The 16,563-nt window shown below is 43.5% G+C and overlaps 1 protein-coding gene across 1 annotated transcript in view; it reads right to left on the bottom strand.

Moving 5' to 3' along the window:
- The window catches only part of BMPER (BMP binding endothelial regulator), a gene marked incomplete at its 5' end in the record, with an annotated part of 173,056 nt that overhangs the window by 39,936 nt on the left and 116,557 nt on the right, over nucleotides 1–16,563 (bottom strand). Inside the window, one exon of the mRNA XM_014949436.1 lies at nucleotides 9,659–9,995. Within this exon, the coding sequence (XP_014804922.1) occupies nucleotides 9,659–9,995 (337 nt within the window). The remainder of the gene's footprint in view (nucleotides 1–9,658; nucleotides 9,996–16,563) is intronic.

Below are 16,563 nucleotides of genomic sequence, written 5' to 3'. Positions count from 1 at the left end.
CAGCTACAGTATGGGTAGGTTTCCTCTTCCTTGCAACACTTATTAGCCTCTGCCCAAGGCAGAATATGAGATCTGATGGTTTGGTTTCTTGAATTATTTATTCACAGAAATAGACATGTTACCATCAGCTAAGCATCTCTGGATTTTATTTAAAATCAATTACTGCAACAAAGTTAAAAACATAAAAAGCTAAAACTAAATTTAAACAAACTAGCAGAGAAAGCCCTGCTGTGAACATGTCTTAGAGGTTAATTAAAATGAGATCAAACACAGGTCTTGGATTTTGTAGCAGCTGGAGTTAAAATTCTGCAGCACCTGAGAGGGACATAGGGTGGTTTCCTCTGATGATGCTGACAACTTTTCTGAATAGCATCTCTCCAAAAAATGGGATTTATTTTCACATCTAAAAAGAACACTTCAGTGTAGCAAGTGTTTTTGCTTTGGGAATGGATCAAGTTGCACCAAATGGCAGGTTTTCTTTTAAAACATTTCCCCAAGGGAGGATATCACTCTGCTTTTCCATCAGTTCCTCCCCACACCTGCTCTCCTCCTCTTTTCAAAAATCATGCATTGTATTATGTTACTGAAACATCAGGGGTGTTTTCCAGAATGTGAAAGGGCCCGTTCCAAAAATACTTATTAGTGTATGCAACGGGGATGTGCCTGTCCTAGGGCACATTAATTCTTACTGTGAAATAGCAGCATTTTAAGATTGCAGCTTTAATAAGGATATTTGAGATGGGGAACTCTGTTATTCCTAGGGCATGTCTAAAAGTCTATCAGATAAGCCTTGGAAAATGTGAGGGACAGCAGGCTTTTCTACCAACTTAAAAGCCAAGAAGAAAGAACCATGAGTAGTGAACTCCAAGTTATCGAAACACAGAAAGGATCTCTCGGTTTCCTGTGACCAGACAAAGTAGGTCTTCTGCCTTGGAAAGCCACATCTAAGATTTCCCCCAGGAAAAAAGCAGCAAGCAGACAGGACCTGGGAGCCCCGATCTGAATGTGTTTCATTTTGTCTGCCCCAGTAAGGAACGGATCCCCTGTCTCTGAACCAGCTGAACCTGTCTGTGGTACAGCAAACGCTGGGAAGGTTAACCAAGGATTACAAATCGATGCAAGAGATTACTGTGGTAAACTTGCAGGGTAGAGGAACAGTCCCAATAATAAAAACCCATTGCCCACATATAACAAAATTCCTATTGAATTCAACGAATCGGGATTTTACCCCATGACTCCAAGGCACGGTAGAAAAACAAACAAAACCACCCTCTCAAGCCTCAGAACAACGAGTTCTGAGAATGCAGTCTGTATTGACAAATGAGAAGGGCATTTTATGGTACCGTGCTTTTCCGTTAGATGTCTCCCCCAATCTTCCCTCTCCACAGTTCCTACCATCCTTCGGGATTGTTTTTATCTCAGTCGAACTGATCTTACATTTTCACATCGAGTCTCACATCTGTCAGACTCTGGGCAATCAAGAAGACAGTATTTGGTTATGAAACACCTGACTTGAATTTCATTGGGCCAGGTAATAAACCAGAAAGAGATGAAGTTTTACTGTGCAGAAACAGGTTTTTGTAATAAGTCTGTATATACCTGCACGCGTGATAATCATAAATCAAGTTCTTTCCTGGAAACGAGAGAAAAGAAGCCTCATATTGCACTTGCAACCAGTAGGAAATAACATCTCATTCAGCGTAAAAGGACAGTGTCAGGTAGGGTTGTGATCGTGTAATTAGGTAAGCAAAACAAACCCATTCAAGCATGCCACCCTTTGAAGGAAAGGAAACTTCCCTGGGTTTTAGTCACAGAGTAGTACGCTGCTTCGTCTGGTTTTCCTCATACAAAAATCTTTCTTTGTTAAAAAAAAAAAGAAAATCATTAACTTTCCAAATAGGGAAGCACAAAGTGGGTCATCAGGGAAGCATGAGCTTCTCAGCTGGAAGCAAGCCATGGACGATCCCAGGTGAATGGTGTCTGTCCAACACCACGGCCTTGTCAGATTTTGGAGCCCTCTCCACCCTCAACGCCCCCCCTCGCCCCCCTGTACGCAATACCTCAACAGGAAAGGAGACATCTGTGGATCCTCTGGCACTGCTTCAATGTTTTACAGCTGTAATAACCACCGATATGAAGAGAAGAATGTTTCCTAGCCCCAAATTCCTGAGGTACTTTTCTAAACACACACAAGTGGATGGGGCTTGGTTACATGAAAAATACCCCGGCAGGGGCAGGGGCGTGGGGGAAAGATGAAGAGGAATTATGATCTGCAGATAATTGAGCTCAGCTTGGCTTCAGATTTATCTTTTCTGACCGCTCAACCTAGTTGTCCAACTCCGAACTTCTAATCCCTAAATCTAAACAGTATTTTTCTGGCAGCTCGCACTCACTCCTGGCTACATCCAATGAAGAATGCTACAGGGAGGAGGCTTAAAGCAGTGGTGATCTATAGACTTATGCACATGTGGCACTTTTGCAGGGCTCCTCACCATCGGCATCGAGGCAGTGAAGGTTGATGCTTGCTGGTAGAAATCCCAAAGTGCATCGAACACCAGAAAGTCCATTTTCCCTGGTGTGTGTCATGGTGCCTCCTACCTGTGCCTCAATGAGTTCATCACTGCCCTACGCAAGACACACAGAGCCGTTTAGGGAAAAAACTCTATTTGTGTAGGGGCATAAAGTAAATAAAGTAAATAAAGCAACCCGCCCAGATCCCTGTGGAGAATGTGTTCCCAAGGACCAGTGCTCTTGTAAGGACTGGGAACACCAGGTCTCCCAGTGGCCAGGCATTTAGGCTTAGTCCTTTGTGCCCTTCTCCAATGTAAATCTGCAAAGGATCACCCTGTATAAGCAGAATGATATAAAGCAGTACAGAAAGCCTGAGTTATTAGGTACTTCACAATGCAAGCAACTGAAGCTCCACTGGTAACTTCAAATGGACGGAAGACTCAAAGACACTGAACAGAGCAGACTGGAAAGTGGTGCATTGAGCTTGGAGGAAACTCCTGGAATGTCTATTTGTGTAGGGGCATAAAGTAAATAAAGTAAATAAAGCAACCCGCCCAGATCCCTGTGGAGAATGTGTTCCCAAGGACCAGTGCTCTTGTAAGGACTGGGAACACCAGGTCTCCCAGTGGCCAGGCATTTAGGCTTAGTCCTTTGTGCCCTTCTCCAATGTAAATCTGCAAAGGATCACCCTGTATAAGCAGAATGATATAAAGCAGTACAGAAAGCCTGAGTTATTAGGTACTTCACAATGCAAGCAACTGAAGCTCCACTGGTAACTTCAAATGGATGGAAGACTCAAAGACACTGAACAGAGCAGACTGGAAAGTGGTGCATTGAGCTTGGAGGAAACTCCTGGTGCAGATTTGCTTTAAAAAAAAAAAAAAAGACAATTATTATTTCAAATATTTCAAAATCCCTTTCTAACCAGAAGCTCCCTGGGTCGTACAGCTGCTCAGTGACAATTTGCCCAAGAAGGGGAGTAAATTGTTTCATCCTGAGCTCCTCTCTGTTGTGGTTACACCACTGCTGGTACCCAGACTCGGGGCCAGCCTCGGGCAGGCAGTCTGACAGGCCAGGAACGTCCCTGCCGTGGCACGGGGGCCAGTGGGAGCAACAGCCCCCGCTCTGTGTCAGGTCTGCAAGGTGACTTGCTAGAGAGCACCTCTGGGGAGAAAGACCTGGGAGTCCTGGTGGACAACTTTAAAAAAAAAAAAAAAGACAATTATTATTTCAAATATTTCAAAATCCCTTTCTAACCAGAAGCTCCCTGGGTCGTACAGCTGCTCAGTGACAATTTGCCCAAGAAGGGGAGTAAATTGTTTCATCCTGAGCTCCTCTCTGTTGTGGTTACACCACTGCTGGTACCCAGACTCAGGGCCAGCCTCGGGCAGGCAGTCTGACAGGCCAGGAACGTCCCTGCCTTGGCACGGGGGCCAGTGGGAGCAACAGCCCCCACTCTGTGTCAGGTCTGCAAGGTGACCTGTTGGAGAGCACCTCTGGAGAGAAAGACCTGGGACTCCTGGTGGACAACAGGATGACCATGAGCCAGCAACGCACCCTTGGAGCCCAGAAGGTCAATGGCATCCTGGGGGACATCAGGAAGAGTGTGACCAGCAGGTGGAGGGAGGTCATCCTGCCCCTCTGCTCTGCCCTGGGGAGGCCCCATCTGGAGCACTGGGTCCAGTTCTGGGCTCCCCAGTTCCAGAAGGACAGGGAACTGCTGGAGAGGGGACAGCAGAGGCTACAAAGATGATGTGGGGCCTGGAGCATCTCCCTTATGAGAAAAGGCTGAGGGACTTGGGTCTTTTTAGTCTGGAGAAGAGAAGACTGAGGGGGGATCTGATCAACACCTATAAATACTTCAAGGGTGGGTGTCAGGAGGATGAGGCCAGTCTTTTTTCAGTGGTGTCCAGGGACAGGACAAGAGGAAATGGGCACAAACTGGAACATAAGAAGTTCCACCTAAACATGAGGAGGAACTTGTTTCCTGTGAGGGTGGCAGAGCCCTGGCAGAGGCTGCCCAGGGAGGCGGTGGAGTCTCCTTCTCTGGAGACATTCAAACCCACCTGGACACGTTCCTGTGCACCCTGCTCTGGGTGGACCTGCTCTGGCAGGGGATTGGACTAGATGATCTCCAGATCTTCCACCCCCATGGGATTCTGCGTGATTCTGTGTGTGTGTGTGAGACCAGCCACGGCTTCCTGCCGTCAGTCCTTTTTCTGAGCCAACATCACTTCAAGTCCCATCTTGAAGGTGGGGACAGGCCAGCTCTGGCCTGGGACAGCTGGAGAGACAGATGTGGAGGGTGGTGCAGGAGCCACGGCAGGGGCAGGAGCCACCCTGGTGAGCAGTCAGAGCTCCAGCCGCCCTTCGGTTACACCACAGGCGAGTCCTGGAGCATCCCGGCCTCAGCTGGAGCAGCACAGACAACTGCTGTGCCCATATGCACAGCCAGGAGCAGAAAACCTCGCGGGGAGGATTTTGCAATCTGCACCCTTGGCAGCACACAGAGGGCTCCAGAGATCCCAGTTCCACCCACCCCTTTAACACTCGAAACAAGCTTTTCTGAAGTCATTCTTCAGCCTACGTTTCTTTTGCACCATCCCTGCTGAGTGAACATAGGGGCATAACCACATGAATTTTACAGCTGTAGGACATCATTGTTAACAAGGGAAAAAAAGCCTTCAAACCTTCTGCTTCAAAGCCACAAACCCTTGATGCCCATCTTTTAAATAGAGCTCATAATTAACTTAGCAATGCTACAGCTCACATGCTCTCTGCAGCCATTCGCCCCGTATCTGTCAAACTTAATAACGGGGAGCTGATGGACTGCACAACACTGCAGTTTAGCTCTAAACAATGGTATTTTCTCTCATGAAGTGGACATTTTTTAGAAAAACCGCAAGATTGCAATAGTTAACGCAAGGTTAATTGGTTAACCGAAAGAGAAACTCATTAACTGAAAGCTAAGATGGAGTAATGTCAGCACAGTCACAAGGAATAGCTAAGACAAGAATTGCAATAAAGTAGATTTGCAATTCCTGAATGTATTTGATTGACAGATTCGAACAAACGAGGCTGTTACTACATTAATTACCAATTGCCATGAGATACCAAATATTCACCGATTAAATTCAAGTCTTTGAGAGAAAAACACACCTCTTAGGACAATTACAAAAGAGAAAAGAGTAACTAAATATTTGATATGTTGTTGTCTGTTAAAAATGTAATAATAATAAGAGCAACAATTAAAAATATATATTATAGTAATAGGAAGAGAAATAGCAATACAAAGACTTGTCTCAAGAGTTAGAAGCACAAATTTCCAAATCTCAAATGGGGAAATTTACCTCATGACAAAAGCAAGACATGGAATATTTTTCCAAAGTTCTGGCAGCAGTGAGAGTCTTGAGGAATGTCTAACTCATCATTTATGAACTCAGGTGCTGTGTAGGTGTATTAGAGAGAGGTGATATACCGGTATCATGTTGATGCCACATTCATCATGTCCAAATCTGTTGGCGATAGCAAACTATTATAAAAAAAAAAACTGCTAGAAAGCCATGGCTGCTAATGAGGGCAGGTGTTACTAGGAGGCTCCCTTGCCTCACCAGGGCTGCAGTCACCTCCAGGCTTGAAGGTAACCCTTGAGATCAGCCGCAGGGTAGGGCTTAGTGAGCACCAAAAGTCCCCTTCTTCCTCAAGTCCCCTAAGCTTCCCAAAGCCTCACCCAAGAGCTTAAATAGTACCTTAATACTTCTTGACAAGGTGATAGAGCTTCTTGTGATAACAGCAGCATGAGAAATTCAGATGGCATCACCTAATTTTAGTGCTGCTTATACTCAAGAGCAGCTTCAGGAGCCCGAGTACAAGCTTTACTTTATACGTGGTCAAAGTATCACCTCTAAAAACCTGCCACTGAGTAACCTTAGTAACAACTTCTTTTTTTGGCATGGACTAATCCAGCATGCTTAGCAATATTAAAATAGCAAAATAAACAAGTGGCAATGGCAATGACTGTCACTGCTAATCTCTTCTTCACCCAGGCTTCACCAAAATCTCCTGCAAATTCAGAATTGTTTCCCTGCTTAATAAGCTTGCCTCCATAAAGTTCAACCCTAGGGGTTATTTTTAGAGTATTGCTCATGAGTACTGAACAACTAGCAATGCATTAAAGACAAACAAAAAATACCAACTTGAAACTAAACAAAACAAACCGCAATTAAAAGCCCATGGAACGTGTCTAGTTACAAAACAAAGAATTAAAGGAGTGGTGTAAAATTAGATGGTAAAAATGTTAGTTTGCAGTCAGAACTATTTCAAAATCCTTTCTTGTGCACTTATATTGTTCTTTTTTTCTACCATACACTTTGCACAGAAACACGAGTAACCAAAGTCACAACATCAAAAAAAAAAAAAAAGGTTAAGTGCAAGGTGCATGACCACTTCTACAGTGCCACAGATCTATCAAAGTCAAGCTCAGGAGTTCTTCATCCCACAACCATGCAGCTAGATCCCTACTCTTAAAACCATTTAACCATATCCTTTTCACCAGAAAATCACAACAGTCTTGCTGTATATGTTTTTTGGATCGCCAACAAAAGGAGAAACTACAGCTGTAAAAAGAATGAGACTTGAAATGAATTTGAGACATCTTCACAGAAATCTCCTCAGTAACACAATGTCAGACAAATGTTTGCAAAGCATTGTTCACTGCCTTTTTTGGTATTTGGAGAAAACACACCCTAATTCGTAATGTTCCTGCTGAGTTTATTTCTATTTCTGAGAATTCTTATTAACAGCAGGTCACTACCAGAGCAGCATACTGAAAATGAGGCAATGTTGATAATATAGGCAAGAATGACCAAGAAAGGTTAATTCCTGAGAATGCAGTATTTCAAGTGGAAAAATATCATAATATGTAATATGTTGGAGGGTAAAAACTGAGAAGCTATTCAATTCAAAGAGGAGATGAATAGAAAATGAAAGAGCCTGACCCTACCATTCTGTCTCTTCACTTCATTTACTGCTAGGAGCTTCTTCACAGTCTGAAAAAGCAGCACTGGAAAAATTTTAGGTGTACCTAGCTTGAAATTATAAAACATTGCCAAAATATGTTTTTCTAAAAGACCTCAGAAAAAAGGCTGTAAATGTTAATTTAAATTTCTTTTAATGGTAATGTAAATTTTCTGCAAAAATACATTACCAGCAATGGGTTCTTTGAAAAAAAAAATAATGAAAAATGCCAATCTCTTAGGTACTCATATTTATATTTATATACACACAGAGACATATTTATATATGCAAAGATTAATGTTAGAAAGGTTCTCAGAACTTTCTTGAAGGTGTGTCCCATAATCATTACCTCCTTGTAGGAATTTCCTAGTTTGAAAAATGGCCATGGTCATTGAATTACTTTGAATTGCTTACTACAACTTTGTCATTTTCTAACGAGAAGTAGCATTCTACCAAATATCATTATTTAATTGAAATTTATGTATTATCCTTGATTTCTGTATTGGGACCTGAACATTCTAGCAGCTGGCAACATTTAAAAGGAAGCAAATGAACAACTACTTCTGACAGAATATGATGGTCATTTCAACATAAAGTTTCCTTCGGGGAAAATCAGATTTTTCTACAAAAGCACATAACCAAATTAAATACTTGCTTGATTTCATTGTCTTTGCTGGACAAACAGAAGACATCATTTTAAAGGAAACAGAAATGCTCTATGGTAATTCTTGTAGGCAAGCATGTAAAGATTTTTTTTTCTGGCTGCTGTAGACAAAATAGAAATCATTCTCTGCTGCGGTGTCAGAAAGTGTATTGCACTAAATTAATCATGAGCTACTAACAAAAAAGGGAACAAAAAATCCCCTGCAAAATGAAACAAATCTCTCTGTGCCTGTTTTCCATTTGTATTGTCATCACTTACCTTCAGAGGACGATGGAAGTGAGACGGGAATGTTGCTGAAATGCATTCAACAGAGACAGAGAGAGAGAGAGATAATGAGAGAGTGTCTGTGTGTGTTGCATCCCTAGTGCTCTCTGCTGTGCCTCCGGCCGTTGGGAAAGATAAAGTACTACAACCTGCACACAACATAATCTTCACTCTTTGCCAGGCTCCTGGCATGGGGACACACTATCACAAACCAACTGCAGAAGCACGTGGACCACAAGCCACACTGTGTCCTCTTCTAGCATTTCCCAGTCCCAGACATGTTCTGCTGGGGTAGATAAAAGTCTTTCTGTCTCATTATAAAAGAAGAGGAAAGGCAATTCACAAGGGAAATGGAGTCATTTTAGAAAGCTTTTCCTAATAAGCCTGATAGTTCAGCAGATGTGCCCAAGTGGGGAAAGCTGGGAGCAGAGAGATCAGGCAGCTCCATCCACCATCACACAACTGTGACTCGGGCTGCTTTTATCTTTTATGTCAGGCAATCAAAAGAAAAGCCAATTTTATTTACTGAGTAAGGGGGCAAATAAACTCATGCCAATTAAAAAAACAGAAATTAGGTCTCTGCGGTTTAGACTGGAAGCATTTTAAAGATAAAAATGCTGGAATAATTCACTCAGACAAGGCTTCTAGATCCTCATCTGCCTTCCTTTGCTCTCAGGGCAGGATGCGCACGCACTGAACTTTTTGTTAACTCTCTCCATTCAAACTCTCAACCCGCAAACGACACCATCCAAGAGGCACTAGTAATATTTAATATCCCTGCTTTAATGAAGTCATTCTCAAAATGCTCCTGGGAAGGCACACTTCTCTGGGTGACAAGTCATAGCAATTAAAATCAGCCTCAACTTTACAGCTGACTTTGAAAACAGAAAGAGCTTACCAAAATGTTTTCAAGCCTCTTCCCCCCTCTCTCCTCACTCTCCAAAGGTACCTTTCCTCCAGGTGATCACAAGCCAGCCTACCTTTCTCACTGCTGGCTGCTTGAGTCTTTATTAGCTCAGGACCAACTCCTTCTGATTCCCAACTCAGGAAAACTCATCCTAATGTAACTCCAAGCCTGCGTATTAATTCTTAGCAAAAGCAACTCAAGACACGTGCACAAAAGCTACTGAAATCGGGCCAACCGGGTGGTTTTTCTCCTCGCAGAGTAACTTACTATCTCCCTGTGCAGCAAGTCACACTTACCGGTAAAATGTGGTATAATCCACTGTGGAATGACAGCTCTGAAAGTCCCAGGCTTTGAGTTTCTGGCATTCCCGGTGAGCTCGGAGTTTTACCCGGACTGTCCCATGGCAGAGCTCGGGCACGGGTTTTCGCTGTGGGCGGCTGCAGAACTCGTTGGACTCCACACGCCAGGATTCAGCAAAGTCATCCACGTCGAACTTAAAATTCCCGTCTCCCCCAATCAGGTCGTCTCGCTTGTGCCCATTGTAATTGCCACACAGCCCACAGAGTTTGCCCTTCAGATGCGGCGCAGCCATGACTTCCACAAAACTGTCTCCATCCCATGAGATTTCCAAGCCTAATAAAGAGATGAGACAAAAACACGCACACAGAAAATAAAAAAAAAAAAAAAAAAAAAAAAAAAAAAAATTTTTTTTTTTTTTTTTTTTTTTTAAAAAAAAAAAAAAAAAAAAAAAAAAAAAAAGAAAAGAAGAAATTGAGGATAACAAACTGTGCCTTATGTTTGTGTTCACCTGAACCTAAACAAAGCCATTGGCTTCTTCCTGATAATGTTGTTAGGTTTCTCTATACCTCCTAGTAGTTCCTCTGGCAGGTGTAATGTTCCTTAAATCACAGTCAATTACAATACGCTCACGCCTGTCTGTGTTTATTTTTATTTCTCCTTGCTAATGAATGGGGTTATCCTAAAAAATGTGGAGCCAAGGCAAAACTACTCTCAACATTGAAAGAGTGCTCCTGCAAAATTCTGCAAAGTGAAAATTGCTAGGGCAACTTTCTAGCTGATTTTGCAGGGGGCCCAAGAGGTCAGCCATTGTCACCCATCGCACAGGTCATGGGCATATCAAGGTGTCCATGCCCCACGAGACCCCACCAGTGACCACCTTATGGAAAACATCCTTTTCTTGCCTTCAAAGCTGACACTGATCACCCATTTTGGTGAATACAACTGTTCCGATACAAGCACCTTATTTTGCGTGGGTAAAGAGTGTTGAAAAGATGGCCACAAAGAGATGTCAGACAGGTAAAACTATCATAAGGAGCCGTTCTGAACCAGATTCAAACTGTTCATTCAAAAGGCGTTAATTACCAACCGTTTGAAGTTGTCTTTGTGAGCCAACAACACTGAAGAACGCTGGCGAATGTCTAACCTTCATCTAGGCCTGGGGTGTAAGTGCTCTGCTACGATCTGCTTTACAGTAAGGTTTGCACTTCTAGTACATTGAAATCAAAATGGCTTTCTGTGGGTGAAATCCATTTTCCCTGTCTGTACCCACCTAAAAGCTAGGTGTCTAGCTTAAGTCAGCTGTCTGGGCCTTCTCTTTGATGGACAGAAATAGGCAGCTCTGGGTCACAACATGGGTACTTAATGCAGAGGGAATAAACTACCTTCTGAATGCCTTTCTGTTTCCAGTGATACTCTACAGGGCCCAGAGATCAGATAGAGACTAAACTTCTAGTTTTCAGCTGGGTGACTGTAAATTAAAGGAATTCCATCCTTTGAGGAGTAAGTATGTATCTCATAAGGGAAGGCAATTTTGTTTTTTATCCCAATTATGGGATAAAAACAACACCAAGAATGGCTGCTGCTTATCTTCTACCCAAAAAAGGCCTTTCTTTTAATTATTTCCAATGTCTAATGAATGCTACTACTTCACATCTCCACAGTAACCCTGCATCTGAAGATCACAAATCATTTTGCTGATGTTAATTTGTTCCGGAGTCTCCAGTGTCCAGAGAAGGGCAAGGGAGCTGGTGAGGGGTCTGGAGCACAAGTCTTGTGAGGAGAGGCTGAGGGAGCTGGGGGTGTTCAGTCTAAAGGAGGCTGAGGGGAGACCTTCTGGCTCTCTCCAACTCCCTGAAAGGAGGGTGTAGCCAGGGGGGGTCGGTCTCTTCTCCCAAGGAACAGCCATGGGACAAGAGGAAACGGCCTCAAGTTGCCCCAGGGAAGGTTCAGATTGGATATTTGGAACAATTTTTCCCCAGAATGGGTTCTTGCACATTGGCCTGGGCTGCCCAGGGCAGTGGTTGAGGCACCATCCCTGGAGGTATTCAAAAGCTGGGTTGACCTAGTGCTTAGAGACATGGTTTAGTGATGGTTTTGATCAGAGTTGGGTTGATGGTTGGACTCGATGATCTTAAAGGTCCCTTCCAACCTGGACAATTCTATGATTCTGTGATTCCCATAAAGTACCTGTGTGCAGCAGTTAGATAAGGACAAATACAGGAACCTGCTTTAAATGCAATAATCCAGATTTTCTTCTCCCTGCCTGGTCAAGAATACCAAAGAGCTTTAGTCCGCAGTGCAGGACTAGGGCTTTGCTCCAACTTTCTACATTTGCTGTGAGGGATGGCTTAGCACCACCCTTTCCTCTCGTAAATCAGGGCTTGTGACTATGGGACCCAAATCCTGCCCTATTCTCATGTCAGTAATTAACATACCAGTGACTCACTTCAAAGCTGGAACGCCGTCCTTTAGCAACACATCCCATTGTCTCCTATGAAAATTCCTACCCACGCCATGGAGGAACAGGGTGAGGCTCAAACAGCAGTAATGCCTACAGAAGGGGTCCTTCCCCATCAGTACATACCATCCTGGTGCTTGTGAGGTCTCCATCCTGTCCCCAAGAGTTTGGGGAACTATTTACCCAGCAAGGTTGTGCAGACAATTCTGCATCCCCGGTCACTACAATCTATTGCATCATCTTTTCTTATCTCTATAGGTTAGCACTAATAGCACAAATATGACCTGAGCTGACTATGCCTGAAAGCAGTTTCCAATTATCTAATAAATCCAGCATGGAGAGGGCCACTGTGTCCTCCTCCAAAGGCACTTTACACCCAGCCAACCGAGACATTGTGCAAGACTACAATTGTTAACGAGGCCAGCACAGTGGCAAGAAGGAAAGCTGCCTTTTAAGCTGCTTCATACATTATCACGGCTGGACAAATTCAAATTCCAGCTGTCTTTGCTTCTGACAACGCTGAACAAAACAAAACATAGCTTGATCTGCAGACACCAGATTTGTACTGCTGTGCTGGCATTTAGAAAAACTTTGTCGTTAACTTATAAACTAAGATTTCTTCAGACTTGAGAAGCATATAAACTTTTTCAAAGCTTGAGGCATCAAGATCCAAACTCTCAGACAGTTTTCTTCAGAAAATAACTCCAGTTTTTAAGGGGGTGTTCAACTTCTTCCCCAAATGAGGTCCCTCAGAAGCTGCTGACTTTAAGCACAAAAGACCAGCTCATGATTCTATCTTAATTTTCATTTTACAACATTTTTTTTTTAAGCTAAGACTTACTGACTTCCAGTGAAACCACTCACATTCATTACGAAAGGTTAACTCTAAAATTATCCTGAATATTTACGTGTCCTTTGTGAGAGTTAAGTTAATCGACTTGTTACATGTTGCTCCGTGAACTCTAGGTATGCAGACAAGAATAACAGAATTATGACTTTTCATCTCAGCATACAAAAATGCATATTTTTAAATCTAGAGATTCCTGCTTTGATTACTGGATTTGATTCAAGAGACTCACAGTTTAACTACCACAAAAGGATGTACTTTCCTCTAGCTGGGTATTGTTTAACTACACTATATTCTGCTGTAATCACTCAAATGGAAGGGTAATTTCTGGCTTTGATGAACAGTGTAAAGGTTTCTGTCCATAATGGAGCTTATTCCCTTTTTGGGGTAATGAGGAAGGGTATTTACTCCTACACATGATAATTTTGTTGGAATCCGATCGCACTGTGCAGTGTGTGCCTTTTTGTTTGTTCACAAGCAGAAAATTCAGTTGGTTTCTGTAAACCAACAAGAGCTGTGACAGGCGGGATTATGCTATGGAGCGGTGTTTGAAATGGTCTCCTTGGCAGACAGAAATTGTTTGGAAGAGTTTCTTACTGCCTATAACCTCCTCCCCTCCCCTCCCCCCAAAATGAATGAGTTTCCCATTCACTTGGACAAGGACCAGAATCCAAGAGATGTGAAGCCAAAGGATGGAGTATCTCACCCATCTGGGGATGTGCAGAAAAGGAATATTCTCTGAGTTACTTTTTAGGGGTTTCCAATTTTCCCCTTTCTTTGAAGGATGCTTAACCAACCTGTTACTTGCTTTCTTAACTTAGCACACTATGCGTTCTACTGGATTTTAAAGAAGTCCTTCTAGATTTATGCACATCACACACTGAGTTTCCCATGCTGGGAACTCCCATCAATTGTTCTGCATGATTTTTCATGGTAAAGGCATCCTCGAGAACTGCAGATCACTCTTCAGATTTGGTGCCCAAGTGATACAGAAAGCCTCAGCCAAGTGGCTTCATGCAAAAGATCAGCACAGAAACAACAACAATAAACACTCCTGCTCTAGAGGGACAGATGAGTAACATCAGCCCTGTGACTCTTTGCTCTCTCGGAAACAACAACAATAAACACTCCTGCTCTAGGGGGACAGATGAGTAACTGTGACTCTTTGCTCTCTCATCTTTTTAACACCCAAATTTTAGACCAGGACTCAACACCATCCCAACCACACCCACCACAAAGTACCTGCGAGTGCAGGGTATTGCTGCTGCCTGGCATCCAGGGTTACAGCTGGTGAGGAATTTAGCAACAAAACAGGTTTTCACTGGAAAATGCCAATTCATCAGAACTGAAATTCTTCAGGGAGACATATCGGATTCAATGAACTTCCAACCCAGCACAGGCAAGGCTCCAAGCTGGTTTCCTGCCAGCTCGCCTGGTGGGCTGCCTGGAAGAGGGGACTATGAGGGTATGCAACTCCAGGACAGCCCTGCCATGCAGATTGCCCTGTAACCAGAGACCACGAGGCTTCCTCAAGCTTTGAGCTCCCCTGCTTTATCCAGGGCTCAGGTCCCAGCTCTGCAAAAGGAAAACCAAAAGCCATGGGAATGCTGGCTGGGCTGTAAGCACCAGACCCCGCACTTCCCAGCCCAGTTTTACTTTTAATTTTGCTTTTAGTGCAGTGGGTTTGCTTATTTTTGCATTACTTCCTCCCTCTCCCTCTTTTTTTCACCCTACACTGGGAAAGCATGTATTTAAAAAAAAAAAAATTCCATGTTTCATTATGAAACAGACAAAATCATTCAAGTTTTTGCTCCAGCACTCAGAATTTCCTGTGGAACAAAACAATTCTCTTTAAACCAGTTCTACTCAGCACATTCCTCCTCTCTACAGCCTCTCTGCTGCTTGTCCTCTCCCAGCAAAATGGAGCCATGCCGTTCTGCTGCTTTCCAGGCCCTACATGCTAAGGAAAGCAGCACTTGGCCCATCGTGCTGCATTCAGCGAGAGAAATCTGATCCTGCTCCGTTAAGGGGAGGAATTATTTAGGCTATAATTTGCAGTGATTACACACTGCTTGGTATGTTGTCATATGCCATGTTTGCACTCCCTCTGCCAACACATGGACAAGGATGTGTGTAGTCATTTATTAGGCTTGCACCAGGGACAAATGGAATAGCAGCAGGATTAGCTGTCATTCATCTTCAATTGAAAACCTTTCCTTAGCCTGTGGTTGGCTAATGAAATCCACATCGCCAGAATTCATAGCGTTCAGCTGGCTGCAAAGAGAAACTCTCAAGATGCTTTTAATTAGAGGTTGTGAATAATGGTCAACTTGTGTGCATTTTACAGACAGCCACAAAAATCTGCATTGCCACTTTGAGGAATGAGCCCGGAGCTGGGATCCACATCACGCAGACTTACATTTCCAGGGGCTATATGAACAGGTGTCTAAATTCTCAGCTCAACAGTGGCTGCTAGTGTCCCCCTTGGAAAAAAATGGTGCTAGATAATGGTGCTAGTATGACTACGCGTCACGCCTGTGACCGTATCACTCCATAAGAAAGATTGGTTTCACTGCTTTCACATGGCATTTAATTGAATTAACAGTAAACAGTATTCTCACTGAAACAGTACTTCACTGTCTAAGTCAAATCTCCCAGGACATCAGTAGTACCTAACACATGCTAATGAGAAAGTTTTAAACTTCCCTTCAATGTTTACCTATGCAAGGATACTATAGTTTCAGAACAGGTTATCAAAACAATTGTAAGTCCTCTCATTTAGCATTTTGACAATTAAGGTATTTTCTAGAACTCAAGAGACCTGAGAGTCTGCTGTCTCCCCTCCCTCTTTCTACAAATGAGGTACCAGGTTCTTTGAAGTTTCTGGTTTCCTTTTGCTTCTGGTGCTGCAGACTGTTCCTTGCAGACAAACTCTCACTCGAGCACACAGCAAACCCAACAAGATGGCACTGGACAGCAAATTCGGCCTTGGTTTTAAAACCAGGATCTCCATGTCGCCGGGTAGAACCAGTGAAATGGTTCCATAATTTGACAACATAAACTCATTCCAGCCATTAGTAACTATGATTTTATATAAATGCTGACTTAGGCTGTAAGGTTTGTTGCTGCAACCGGGAAAAAACATGAATGTTACGTTTAAGAACTGATCAGCTCTCTGTTCTTTGTAGATATCAAACAATGACCTTGCATAAGCCACTCAAGTTACTGGAAGTGAAAATCATGGCACATTTGTCTGTGGAGGCAGTAGATTGTCAGCTGCAGGATGAAACAGCTTAGCAAATCACAGAATCACAGAATCACAGAATCACAGAATCACAGAATTGTGGGAGTTGGAAGGGACCTCTAGAGCCCATCCAGTCCAACCCCCTGCCAAAGCAGGGCTGCCCAGAGCACATCACTCAGGAGCATCCAGGTGGGGCTTGAAGATCTCCAGAGAAGGGGACTCCACACCCTCCCTGGGCAGCCTCTGCCAGGGCTCTGCCACCCTCACCCCAAACAAGTTCCTCCTCAGATTGGAGTGGAACTTCCCATGGTCCAGCTTGTGCCCATTGACCCTCGTCCTCTCACTGGGAACC

This window comes from Calidris pugnax, unplaced genomic scaffold (genome assembly GCF_001431845.1).
Source record: "Calidris pugnax isolate Ruff unplaced genomic scaffold, ASM143184v1 scaffold124, whole genome shotgun sequence".
Lineage (NCBI taxonomy): Eukaryota > Metazoa > Chordata > Aves > Charadriiformes > Scolopacidae > Calidris > Calidris pugnax.
This window is presented reverse-complemented; position numbering and strand designations above follow the sequence as displayed.